The sequence below is a fragment of the Toxorhynchites rutilus genome, chromosome 2, assembly GCF_029784135.1.
Source record: "Toxorhynchites rutilus septentrionalis strain SRP chromosome 2, ASM2978413v1, whole genome shotgun sequence".
Classification (NCBI taxonomy): domain Eukaryota; kingdom Metazoa; phylum Arthropoda; class Insecta; order Diptera; family Culicidae; genus Toxorhynchites; species Toxorhynchites rutilus.
The window spans coordinates 5,409,019-5,423,643 of record NC_073745.1 but is presented as its reverse complement, the minus strand read 5'-3'; the positions used below and the strand labels follow the sequence as shown (position 1 = coordinate 5,423,643).

The window sequence follows — 14,625 nt, the reverse complement described above, 5'->3', positions numbered from 1 at the left end:
CAAACACAATAGCGGAAAAAGCTACAAAAACTGAAAAATTAACGATGCTTGTTTTTTGCAGAATTTGCTAACTCAAATATTTTTCCATTGGTTTTGAATATCCCTTTTTTTGTAAATGCTTAATATTATAAATTTTAGGCTAAATTGATACCTGTAAATGATGTAAATGATGATGAATTTCAGGGTTATGATTATTCAATTATTTAAAACATTAAAGTTCAGTGAGTTTACATTTGAAAATGAATTCATTCATACTCCGAACATTACTACAATATTAATTGTAATGAAGATTTCTGCATAAAATATAATTTTTTCACCCATTTATTGTAGATTTATACATTCTCTAGCACTTAACATGAAAACAACAAACAAAATAACTGAAAAAGCTACACAAACTGAAAAATTAACGATGCTTGTTTTTTGCAGAATAACGCTAACGCAAATATTTTATCATTGGTTTTGACTATCACATGATATGTATTGATACTTGTAAATGATGTTAAAATGAAGGCTATAACCCAAAGAATTTCAGGGTTATGATTATTCAATTATTTATAACATTAAAGTGCAGTAAGTTTACATTTAAAAATGAAGTGTTAGGAGTTTGAATCATGCGTAGAAATTTGATTTATATTCCGAACACCACTTCAATATCAATTTTATTGAAGATTTCTGCATAAAATTCATTTATGCATTTATTGTAGATTCATACATTCTCTAGCACTTAACATGAAAACAACAAACAAAATAGTTGATACAACTACAAAAACTGAAAAATAAACCATGCTAACCATGTTCGTAAATTGAGACTGTTCGGAATATGAGACAAAACGGTGTTTGAATCTGAATTAGTGTTATCTCTTTTTAGCTTTCATAGCAAGCGTGATTTCCTGCTTTCCCAAAAAGGTGAAAAGATGCAATGGGTGATGTCGTGCAAGAACCGGTTAGCGTTAAAATAAACAACACTGTTGATCTCTCTCTAAAGCTCAGTGAAGGTAAAAATGAAAAGTGCACCAATACTGTAGTGAAATTGAATGAATAACTCATTGATTTCTCAGAAATATAAACACTATGACTTTGGGATTTTCAGTAGTTTCCTCATTCGTAGCGTTTGGTTCGGATAATTCTGATTCGATCGGATTCCAGAATAAGGGTGGTTGTCTTTTCGGACATCAAAGATGAGTAAACAAAATTACACTTAGTGTAGTATGTTCGCCGTATGTTATATCAAATATCTTTCGACATCCAAATTATTAAGAATTTATTACATTTCTCATTTTATCTTTTTCTTCTTTTATTTAAGATTATTTCATCGATCCGCTTAGTTTTATTTCCAATCAACCTGTTCATTCCGGATTATTTTTTTAATATATTTAAACAAGACACTATATGTGTTTGGATACGAATTCCTATTTGACTTATGCAAAGAATCAATTGAACAAAAATAAAAGAAGAATCAAAGCAAAGAAATCATTTGCAACGCAAAGCAAAGAATCAATTGATCACAAAAAACAGTTCGGCTGAAAAGTTCATAAGGTTGATGCCTAGATGGCACCTCTTGCAAAAATCTACTTGACTATCACAAAGCAACGTCTTTCAATGGATGCGTGCCAAAATTTGACAGCAATCGGTCAATGGTTCGTGAGTTACAACATTGAGAGTGAAGCAACTTTTGTTATGGTGAAACTCCTTAAAGTGTCACAAATTAATGAAAACGATGGAAAAATTGCAAATTGCTTCCGCATCCACCGTATTCTCCAGATCTGGCCCAGCGATTATTTTCTGTTCGCAGACCTGAAGAGAATGCTCGGTAGCAAGAAATTTAAGATCAATGATGAAGTGATTAGCGAAACTGAGGCCTATTTTGAAGAAAACCCGAAAGAGTACTATAAAAATGGTATCGAAAAGTGGCAAGATCGCTATAATCGCTGTATCGCCCTCGAAGGTAATTATGTTGAATAATAAAATAGAATTTTGCAAAAAAAAAATAGTTTCACTGTTAGTGAACAACGGTGTTGAATTCGCAATTTTGAAGAGGAAGAATTCGCGATTTATTTCATTGAATATCCAATTTCCACCAGTTCTATTAAATAAATAATGTGGGTGCTCTGTTTAGTGGAACATTTCCTCAGTTTTGGAATGAAATTAAATAGCGGAAGGTGGTCCTGATCCGACACCCTAAATTGCAACGGCTATTCATCACATAAAATACTCGTTTTTTGGCACCTTCGGCATTGAAATGAATACTATAACTCTTAAACTATGTTTTCTGCTGGTCTGTGTGGTTCATGAGTGCTAAAAAACAGAGGCCAAATCAGAAGTTTCATTTTTCGACACCTTCAAAAATGGTGATCCTAAACCGACCTCCCCATGGTTCGGAACCGGCCTTCGATTTTTTGAAGCAGTTCTGCTCCCGATTGCCCGGAAATGACATACACCCCTAATTGTATAGGTAACTAGCTGTACACTGCCACGCTTTGCTGTGGCACATTGTGGTTGTATGGTTGAGTTGAATTTTTCATTTTTTTTATGTTGTAACAACAGTTCTAGATGTGTTTGGTTGTTTTGTATATTGTATCATAGTGTAGCATGATTTCAAATCCGATTCCTAACCCATTTCAAAACCCATTCTAAATCCCATACCAAATTCCATTGTCAACTCATTCCCATAAGCAGTTAATTGTTTTCTAACAAATGACTCATGCGCAAGCACATGTTTACCATTCCCACAAGCATAACTGTATAACTTCGTTAATTACTTTTCTCCCACAAATATCCATCACTCATAAAAACTAGCCACATGCGCTAGCGGTATGAATGCATTCTTACATCATATCGCGCGCAGTTGATGGCGATAAACTTAAAACCAAAACAGACCTAGTTCTGTTCCGATGAAATATGCGACAGTTTACAAAGTCGTAACACTTTACGATTTCCAATGAAATCGATATGCACTAGGCGATATGCGCGCTTACGCGCAGTAAGCATTTTTTATTCTTGACCCCAATCACATCGAACACTGCATTCGATTGATTGGCTATTTCTCTATGCCTTGGCTCCTCCCAACAAATTAAAGAACTCTACACAATTATTGGAAAAAAGGTTACCTTAAGACTTTCATGTTTAATATTAAGTTAGTGCTAGAGACACACTTCGCGCGAACGGTCGCGTGGAGTTTTAACTAATAAAGGGCTAAGTCCTTTTCATACTTAAATAAACGGAAGTGTTTTCAATAGTGGAAAGAAAAGTGACCAAATAGTAAATGGGTCCCAGGTGGAACCCCCAAAAATAGGAAAATAGTTTGAGCTCAGTCGGTTCCGTACTTTTCGAGTTTTTAACGCGCACACAAACAAACAGAAAACTTTTATATCTATAGAGATAGATTGGGGGAATCGATAAATTTTAAATCACTTCGAAACACAATTTCAGTTCATGATTTTGTCAAACACGTGGAAAAAAAATGTTTCCTTCACATAGAACACATATTCATTACTGAATAGTCGATTTTCATTAGTAGCTCAATTTCAGAAACGCACTCTGGTCATATATAAAATCATTTTTCTTCCAATTTTCCAATTTTTTATACCGTAACAACTTGCCAATCCTTGAAGTGGATTGTATATTGTATACAACTTTGAGCACAATCGGTTCCGTACTTTTCGAGTTTTTGACGCGTACACAAACGAACAGAACATTTTTATATATATATAGAGATGGGTGAAAGTAACTGACGAATATAATCTACAATATGAGCATTAGGTGAACGGACTAAAACAGCGGAAGTCGAATATCGAGACAAAGAAAGTTTGAGAGCGAAATGGTAGTAGTAACGAAATCAGAACCGGAACCGGAACTGAAAACGGAACCGAAAACGGAATGGGAACCGAAAACGGAATTGGAACTGGAACCAGAACCACTGCTGGAAACGGAAACGGAAATAGAAATGGTCAACGGTCAACGCTCTATACTCAGTGCTCACCGTTCGTCACGCAAGCACAAAGGCCCACACATAGCAATAACGAAGGGTCGGTTTAGGACCACCCTGGTTTCATTCAATTAACGGCATGCCGTGTACTGCAGGTAACAGGTAAATTAAATTTATATAGCTTGTTTTAAAGAGCAGGCCATAAGCAATCGAAATTGCCTAGTTTTGTAATTATTCGACATCCACAAAAATATTAAACTCTTTTTCCGTACAGGTCAAAACCAAACTTTTCCTTTTGCATTTTTCAATGCATGAAAACACAAAACGGCGCCAAAACGCCACAATGAAGGGAGCAGGAAAAAAGTCACCATTTTGTCAGTGTCAGTGTCAAATTGTCAGTGTTGCGTTGGAATTAACAATAAATGGAACAGCAATTTTTATGGCAACTTCCTTCCAACCTTCATTGGAAACTTTGTTAAGTTTAGAAGTAGGCTGAGCGATTATTGCTTTGCAACGCTCTCTTTAACCTCAGCCGTTGAACTGACCGGTCACAATTTAGAGTGAACTAAATAAAATAAGTTTGTGAAATTTCCATCGTGTCCTCATTTGGAAAGAAGGTTAATCCCAGCCAGCCCAGCCGTTTCTACACCTACAACCTATCCCAGACGAATCATATGGTGCCGTGACCAGGATCCGGGTGCTAGAATCGACATAGGACTTCGGACTGTTCCCTAACCTGTACCAACCCAACCCAGAGGAGATTTGGAATTTGATTTTTATATAATACAAGGCCTTTAATTGGTCATGTACATGTGAGTACCTGTCCAATCCAATTATTTTCCTTTGAAAGGTGCTTCCTTGGTGTTCTTTGGAATTCCACAGATCGAGTCTTCACGATTGCTGCCATCGCTGAAATTATGTGCTGTTCGCTGAAATAAGGTTCGAGTTTCCAGTTGATTAAAAATTACAAGATGGCCGAAAAAAAGATGAAGAGAAAGGAACTACAACGTAATAATTTAGTGGATTCTATATACCGGATCAAAGAGTTTTTGCGCAATTACACTGACCAGCAGATAAACGAAGTGAAAATACGACTGGAGAGATTGGATAAATTGATGGAAGCCTTCGAAGAGGTGCAAACCGAATACGAGACTTATGATGACACAGCCGAGTTTATAGTCGAAAACACAAAATTGAGAGCAGAGATAGAAGAAGAATATTACCGAGTGAAAGGTGGTTTAATTTCAAAAATTCCTCTCCCAGTTCCCAATGCCGCTGCGGTTATGCAAGTTGCACCTGCTGTTGCCCAGGCAACTCATATCAAATTACCCACCATTACGCTACCGAATTTTGATGGTGATCTGAATAGTTGGTTCACGTTTCATGATTCGTTCTCATCGCTAATCCATTCATCTGCTGATATCCCGTGTATCCAGAAATTTCAGTATCTTCGATCGGCTCTAAGAGGTGACGCATTAAAGTTAATTGGATCCCTGACAAATACCTCCGACAACTACGCCATTGCGTGGGAAGCCCTGAATAAACAGTATGCCAACAAATATTTGTTGAAGAAAAAGCACCTTCAAGCATTGACATCATCTACCAAACTTACCGCGAAGACAGTTTCCAACCTAAGATCCTTACTGGAAGATTTCGAGCGCAACGTGAAGATCCTTACTCAGCTTGGTGAACCAACCGAGCAATGGAGTAGTATTTTGGTCCAACTGTTATCTTCTCAATTGGATGACGGAACCCTTAAAGATTGGGAGGAGCATGTTTCTGGAGAAAATGAACCTACGTATGAAAACTTAGTGAAGTTCCTAACAATGAAAGTTCGCACGTTGGACTCATTATCCATCCATGCAGAACAAAATCCAAGTTCATTACACTCAAGGTCAATCATCCCCAAGCAACAAAAGCCAGCGTCATCACCTCATATTCCACGCATCAACACGTATTTACACCATTACCGATAGCTTTCAACCTGATTGTTTGGCATGCAGTGATAAGCACTTTCTAGTTAAGTGCCCTGTGTTCGACAAAATGCATCTGAAGGATAAGTTAAACTTAGTCAACAGTAAAAGAATCTGCAGCAACTGTTTCAGAGGAAACCACTTCGTTCGTAAATGTACTTCCAAATACAGCTGTCGGATTTGCCAGAAAAAACACCACACATCTTTGCATCCAGGATTTGAGGCAAATAGTTCATCCAATCCTAATACTGAAGGCTCGCAAGCTGCCTCAAGCCCAGAACGAAATGGATCACGACATGTGAATAACGTAACAGCGCCTAGCTGTGCTCAGCCGGTATCCCTGAACTCTTTGGTCAAGTCTCGCAGCGAAAGTGTTCTGTTGTCGACGGTTATCCTAGTGATACTAGATGCTAATGGATGTGAACATCTCACCCGAGCTCTACTGGACTCGGGCTCTCAGTGTAATCTGATGAGTGAACGATTATTTCAACAATTACGTTTAACCCGATCTCGTGTTACTCACAATATTTCTGGTATTGGTGAATCTCAAGTGCGTGTTATTGGTTCGACCTCGACTACAATCAAATCCAGAATCGGCAATTTTTCTACAAGTTTGGATTGTATGGTGTTACGCAATCTCACTGCAACTCTCTCATCCGTGAACACATCTGGAGCTGATTGGAAAATTCCCACAGGAGTCACTCTTGCAGATCCCGAATACAATATCTCTCGGAAGGTTGATTTAATTATTGGTGTGGAGCACTTTTACACAATTCTGAAGGGTGGCCGGCTTCAGTTGAATCACTCAAATGCGATGTTGGTGGAGAGTGAATTTGGATGGTTGCTATCAGGAAAAGTCCCAACAAATCCTCAACCAAATACTTTAACGTGTTGTTTATCTACGCTGGAATCCATTGATCGAACTTTGGAAATTTTTTGGAAAATTGAGGAAATAAATCATAGAATCCTTTCATCTACCGAAAAGCAATGCGAGGATTTTTACCAGGAAACTGTATCACGGGACCCAAGTGGGCGTTACATCGTTAAATATCCTAAGAAGGAAAACTTTAGTTCGATGATCGGCGAATCATACTCCACTGCTGTCCGTCGGTTAGGATATCTCGAGCGTAAGCTGGAACGGAAAAACGAACTGAAAACCAAATACCATCAATTCATGGCTGAGTTCATTTCATTAAACCATATGCACAAAGTAGCGGAAGAGCAACGGGCAGCACCTGTGGTTTTTTACCACCCACACCATCCTGTTATAAACGAGTCGAGTACAACTACGAAGGTGAGAGGCGTATTCGACGCATCAGCGAAAAGCAGTACCGGATTTTCTTTAAACGATTCGCTGTTAATTGGACCTGTAATTCAGGATGACCTGTTGGCAATCATCCTGCGTTTTCGGAAATACAAGGTGGCACTTCTGGCGGACATTGAGAAAATGTACCGCCAGATTACAATTCATCTTGATGACCGTGCATTACAACGTGTATTGTGGCGAATCGACAGTTCCCATCCAATAATGGAGTACGAGCTGACCACAGTGACGTATGGTTTGGGGCCATCTTCGTTTCTAACAACGAGAACGCTTCAACAACTGGCTGAAGATGAAGGGAAATCATTCCCCCATGCTGCAAATTGTTTGAAACACGATTTTTATATGGATGATTTCATCCGTGGAGAATCTACCATAGAAAAGGCAATCCAATTGCGAGAAGACATGGACAAACTATTGAAATCAGGAGGATTCCGGCTAAGAAAATGGGGATCAAATGAGAAAGCTGTACTGGAGAGTATTCCATTCGAAAATCGTGCGAGTCAAGCTGATCGAACGTTTGACACTGATGACACTATCAAGACATTAGGTATTGTCTGGGAACCGGCAACTGATATGTTCCGATTCGAAATCCAACCAATTCAAATCAACGACTTTATTACAAAACGAAGTATTCTATCATGCATTGCGAAATTGTATGACCCTCTCGGGCTAATCTCTCCCATCGTAATTCGAGCGAAGGTACTACTCCAACATTTGTGGACCTTATCATTGGACTGGGACGATGAAGTACCTACGAACCTCCAACTGGAATGGAGGAACTTTACAGATGAGCTACCGAACTTAATCAAATTCAGAATGAACCGGCATGCATTTGGCGATGGGGAGCTTCAGCTGCATTGTTTCGCGGATGCCTCAGAAACAGCTTACGGAACCTGTGATTATGTACGATCGTTGACAGAGAATGGAGACGTGAGAGTTGAGCTGCTTGCATCGAAGTCGAGGGTGGCTCCACTACAAAGACGAACGATCCCAAGGCTGGAACTATGCGCTGCACAGATGGCCGCGCTGTTGTATCAAAAGATAGTGACTGCACTGGACGTAAAATTTCAATCGACCTGGTTTTGGTCGGATTCTATGGTGGTCCTGCATTGGCTTCGTGCACCCAGCCAAACCTGGAAAACCTTCGTCTCGAATCGGGTTGCAGAGATCCAAAACCTAACCCATGGATCTCGATGGCAACATGTGTCAGGGGCTACAAATCCAGCGGATCTTGTTTCCCGCGGATTGTCAGTGGAGAAGTTTCTGGATTGTTTGACATGGAAACATGGGCCTAGGTGGCTATGCAAATCTCCGGAATATTGGCCGACGCAGAAACTGGATGCAGAAAATTTACCTGATAATGAAGTCGAGCGTAAAACAACTAGTCTTGCCGTGCAAATCAATACACCACAAAACCCGTTATTGAAACGTTTTTCATCGTATAATCGCTTATTGAGAACGATTGCATACTGTTTGCGTTTCGTTCAGAAAGCACGAAAATCGCCAAAGGTAACTTCATCAACACTTTCTGTGGAAGAATTGGAAAACGCCAAATTCACTTTAGTGAAACTAGCACAAGCCGAATGCTACACGTCAGAACTTCGTCAACTTCGCAAAGGACAAGCGGTTTCGAAAAGTTCTTCATTGAAATTGTTCAACCCATTCGTGGATTCCATTGGGATAGTGAGAGTCGGTGGCCGGCTCAATCTTTCGAAGGAACCGTACGCGGTAAAGCATCAAATCCTGTTACCCGGATTTCATCACTTCACACTACTACTGTTAAAATCACACCACCTGAAATTACTTCATGGGAGTATCAGCTTAACTTTGGCTGAAGTACGAAAGGAGTTTTGGCCAACAAATGGGAGAAGAGCAGTAAGAAACGTGATACGGAATTGTTATCGCTGTGCACGTGTTGACCCCCGACCAATAAAGCAACCCATTGGACAATTACCTCCAGCACGTATTACCCCTGGGCGAGCTTTTTCTACGACTGGAATCGACTATTGCGGACCAGTGTTTGTGAAGCACCCATACCGCAAAGCTGCTCCAACAAAAGCATACATAGCTTTGTTTGTGTGTTTCGCTACAAAGGCCGTGCACATTGAGCTTGTGGGAGATTTATCTACGGCATCGTTCATCTCTGCGCTTCGACGTTGCATAGCCAGGCGAGGAAAACCTGAACACCTGTACTCAGATAACGCTACAAATTTCGCTGGGGCAAAAAATGAGTTGAACGCTTTGTACCAGATGTTCTCAAACCGCACTACAACCGAACAGATAAGTACCAATCTTGCTACGGACGGCATCAGTTGACATCTAATACCACCTCGCGCTCCCAATTTTGGGGGCCTCTGGGATCCGCCGTATAAGTGGCCAAAAGGTATTTAGTTCGTCAATTAGGGAATACAACGTTGCTGTACGAAGACCTAGTGACTATTTTAGCACAAATAGAGGGGTATATGAAATCCCGACCGCTCATCCCACTCTCAGAAAATCCCGAGGATTACGAGATCCTCACACCAGGGCATTTTTTGATTGGATCATCCCCAGTAGCCCTGCCTGATCCAGATGTATGCAACGTACCTTCAAATCGACTCACAGTATCAGTTCATCCAACAGAGAGTTCAACAATTTTGGCACAAATGGAGAAGCGAACTTCAAAGACAACCATCATCAGCATCAAGCAAGGTCGATCTCAAGGTCGGTCAAATGGTGATTCTTCAGGATCAACAGCAACCACCGACTCGATGGCCTCTAGCCCGAATTGTTGAACTCCATCCGGGTCAAGATGGAATAACACGCGTGGTCACACTACGCACACCGACCGGAGAGTTCAAAAGAGCTTGTACCAAACTATGTTTGCTGCCATCAATGGACGATGACCTTCACCATCAAGAAGAATGAATTAGGAATATCCATGGAGGATCCTAGTGTTTTATAAAAATGAGAAAAATTTAATTATATTTGTGAAATTAATCATTTCAGGTGGCCGGTCTATGTTGCGTTAGAATTAACAATAAATGGAACAGCAATTTTTATGGCAACTTCCTTCCAACCTTCATTGGAAACTTTGTTAAGTTTAGAAGTAGGCTGAGCGATTATTGCTTTGCAACGCTCTCTTTAACCTCAGCCGTTGAACTGACCGGTCACAATTTAGAGTGAACTAAATAAAATAAGTTTGTGAAATTTTCATCGTGTCCTCATTTGGAAAGAAGGTTAATCCCAGCCAGCCCAGCCGTTTCTACACCTACAACCTATCCCAGACGAACCAGTCAGTTTAGTAACACCTTTCATTTGATATTATTAAAAATTTGGTAGGAAGCGTCATTCCCGAGATCCAAGGAGTGATCAATTCAGGGCCACCGGTCGGATTAGGTCAACCTTCCCCTAATTCTGTAATGATAGGTATTTGATCAATAAGGAACCTAACACCTGTCCCTGTAAAAACATTGAATTTTTCACAACAAGTACAATTGTACCACAAAACTATCTACCATAAACTTTCGTAAGATGAACGGACACCGATGTAATAACATGGAATATTTTTGTAACTATTTACAAATTCTCGAACGATACATCGTCATTGCAAAACATAAATCAAGACAATGAATGTTTGAAAAAAAAATTAATGAAAACAATGCCCGAGAAAAAACTATGAAGAAACAAATAAAATATGGCACGGTGGTGGCAATGTGTTTACAATAAATCATTGTTCTAGACCATGTCGTGCCGTGTGTAAAATTTGGATGTGCAACACTCGCAGCCATGAAAAAAAATAACAGAACATGGTCAGTTTTTGACAGCTCCAATAGCTCTGCATGTATATTTTCACATTTGATAGAATAGCTGAACAGTTTATGCAAGTTTAAATAGTTACCTCATCATGTATTCTACTTTTAACAATTCCCTAGTGTCTAATGAAATCTGCAATTCCGCACGCACCGCGCGCTCGCTATGTTTAATTTGATTTCCAATCACTGATCATCTCTCAATAGCGTCCCCCTTCCCTCTCGACGCAAGTGGATATGAGTGGTTGTGCTTCGTCGGATTACCTGCTGGTGGTTTCCCAAGTACGCCACAATGGATACCGCGAACGTATTTGACATCCTTCAAAGGGAAATCAGAGGTTTTGCGGGAGCACAAAATACATGATTGAATATGATGCTCCAGCATTGGCGATGTTGGCTGGTTGGATGGATGGAATCGATGTATATTACAAAGCGCTAATCTCTCCAGCGAAATCTCACGTACACAAGTGTAACTCCAACACTGAATGAGTCCAGATGATGGAATATGAAGTTTTCTGAATATGTACACAGTTTCCCAAACCGCTCGGTTCGGTTAAATCGAGTATCTGATTTATATTCGACGTATTCAGTAAAGCGGTTCTCTGACGTAATGTAAAGTATATAAATAAGCTGGCGGGAGATTATGCTAATGCTGCCGCTTAACTCTTTGTGGCAAACCTGAAGGGTTGAATAAGGACTGTTATATTGGAATACAAACAGTTTACCGTCGGTGGAAATGGTTGTGATACAATTTCGTGAATGGGAAACTCGATTTTCGTCACGTCACGCGCGCTTCGCTCCCATTATTTCAAGCGTATTCGAACGCAGCCAACCCACAGAGTTACTTGTTCCGTTTCACAGTGTTCCAATTCACTCTGTTCCTAGTTCCTCGTCACTGTCAAACACGTCTGAAATTTTTTCCCCCCTTGAAGATATAATCGAGGTAGGCGCGCTGGTAGAATGATACAATTCAACGTTTGTTTTCAATATCGAATAAGTTGTAACGGCTAAGCTAGCTCTCAAGTAGTTTTTGTTAATCTCCATGATTTATTTTATCGCTTTTGGCGCGCGAGTGTGGGGTAAAGCACTAGCTGATACTTTAATGATGCGTAACCTCTTTATCGGGGCTCTCGTGTCTCGGAGAGGGTAAGTGGGAGTTTTTATCATCATATTGTACATGTTTGTCTAGATTGCTAAGAACCGAGAAAGCAGAAATACCAATCATTCCGCATCAATGAGCGAATGACAAAACAAGCAGTGGAAACATGGGAAGGGGATGTTTCTGTCGCTTTCACAATATGGCTTGTTCATCTTTCGCTTGTTTATACATGAAACGATAACAAATGATGATGATCATCATGATGATGGTGATGGTTCCACCTTCTTTTTCCATTGGGTGGGTGGGAGAGTTGTTTTGAAGATACTAAAACGATTTCCAATATAAAAAAACAGTACGCAATACGAACTGCTTTTGGGCCCGACATCAACTATCCATCTAATAAACGCTATAAAATAAACGAAAAATGGGTTTTAGATGATAATTTTCCCGATCAGGTGTGTGTATATCTTTATCAACCAATTTTATTACTAACAATGGATACCATCAACAATATGATGAATTTCATGCCAACTCGTCTTAGGAGTTGGCAGCAGCATCTCAGATGGTAGTAAAACGTTGTGGGTGTAAAGACATGGGTCATTCAAGCAACTTTGCATACTTGAAATATTCGAAAAACAATTAGACTACGTTTTGGAAAATGCCAGAATTTTTTTCTTAATTTTTTACAAACATTTATAACTTCAAAACTATAATACCTATAAAATTTATGTCAAAAGATGGATTGTAGCAATTGGTTAAATTTTGACAAAAAATTACCCAAAAAATTTTGGAAACAAAATTAGCTGACAAAAAAGTTATTTTAAAAATTAAAATTAATTTTTCTCAAAAATGTATTTTTTTTAAATTCCCAAATATATATATATATATATATATATATATATATATATATATATATATATATATATATATATATATATATATATATATATATATATATATATATATATATATATATATATATATATATATATATATATATATATATATATATATATATATATATATATATGAATAGCCCTTAAAATTTCCAACAAATCGTCCATATATCGGAAGATGGGCACTTTGACAAGGAAAAGTTTTTCGAACAACAACTTTTTCATGTTTTCTTTGAAAAAATACAACTTATCCTAATTTTGTTTAAAGTCAGGATAGCGATATACTGTATTCGAGAATGTTTTAGATCTTGTTAAAATATAAACTTTTGTCGAAGACATCAACTTTCTGTCTTTTATAGTTTTTGGAATATATGTCATTCTTGTATGAAGACTCCTGAAAAAAAAAAACGTTTTGCTCGTAGCATTTTTGTGTGTAAATTCTCACGTTTGACATGTTCTTGACATGTTTCTAAATTGAGAAAAGTTAGCAGAGTATATAGATTGCGATAATTTATACAAAAAAAAAATGTTACGAATCATGTTCAAGATTAGCATTTTTTCAAAGAAAAACATGAAAATGTTGTTGTTCGAAAAACTTTCTCCATGTAAATGTGCCCAACATCCGACGTATGGAAAACTTGTTGGAAATTTTAAGAGCTATTTATATATATATATATATATTCATTTCTAAATTTTGAAAGTATATGTTTTCGAGAAAAATGAATTTTAATTTTCAATGATATTTTTTTCCAAATTTTTTTTTTATAATTTTTGATGAAAACCAAAATAATTTCCCACATTCCATTCTTTGACTAAAATTTTGTAGGTCTGATATTTTTTTATAAGTTTTTTTTTAAATTTTGAGTTTTTTCAACTTGTTTTCGAAAAATCTCAATTTAAAAACTATAACATCTACAAAAAGATGGTTAGAGAATGAAATGTAGGAAATTACTTGGGTTTTCATTAAAAATTATCAAAAATTTTATTAAAAAAAAAAGACGGGTGGGTAATGTCGGGGACATAACCGGAGTGACGTAGAACTATACAAAGGGGACAGCTTTTGTTAAATATATATTTTAAATATATTGTTTTATTTTCTTCTCCTACGTGAATACCTACCTATCTACCTGAAAAATGGATTAGTTTACTGTTTACTCTTTATGAATATGTTGATGGTTCTGAAAAGAACCTTCGGTGTTGTGTTTTTGTTATCACTCGATATTCCCATCTTGTTCGGTTAAACCTTCCTGTTTTGCTATTGCGTTTGCCACTCGCCACAGCTTTCACAGTTGAAAAATTTCTTCCCATACAGCTTGTGACATGTTGTTCAGTAAATTACATTTAATGCGACGTGCCGGAAAAACACTTTGGCACTCACTGAAACTAATTGTTGCCTTGATGACCGCCGAACCGAAGCTGCTCTGTTCTTGATGCGGGTTTTCTAATTGTCGTGAGCAGCTTTGCAAGCCAACTCGAGCACTCCGACGGCCGAAACTCTATAATCGCTGTTAGGTATACTGGTGCTCCGGCACCAATCCGTTCGGCCTAGTTAATCAGTGAATGCGACCAACAGGAAACTGGAGACCTGCACGGTTCGAGTGAGACTTTGCCTTTCCC

At 38.3% G+C, this 14,625-nt stretch overlaps 1 protein-coding gene across 5 annotated transcripts in view; it reads left to right on the top strand.

Annotated features, from left to right (window-relative positions):
* LOC129771231 (neuroglobin-like) overlaps positions 1 to 14,625 on the top strand; it is a 185,441-nt gene that overhangs the window by 104,647 nt on the left and 66,169 nt on the right. The window contains exon 1 of one of the 5 annotated variants that reach the window (XM_055774664.1): positions 12,021 to 12,159. The exons of the other annotated variants lie outside the window; for them this stretch is intronic. Within the exon in view, the coding sequence (XP_055630639.1) occupies positions 12,056 to 12,159 (104 nt within the window). The 5' untranslated portion in view covers positions 12,021 to 12,055. Of the gene's footprint in view, positions 1 to 12,020; positions 12,160 to 14,625 lie in introns of those variants that run through there. 5 annotated transcript variants of the gene reach the window in all.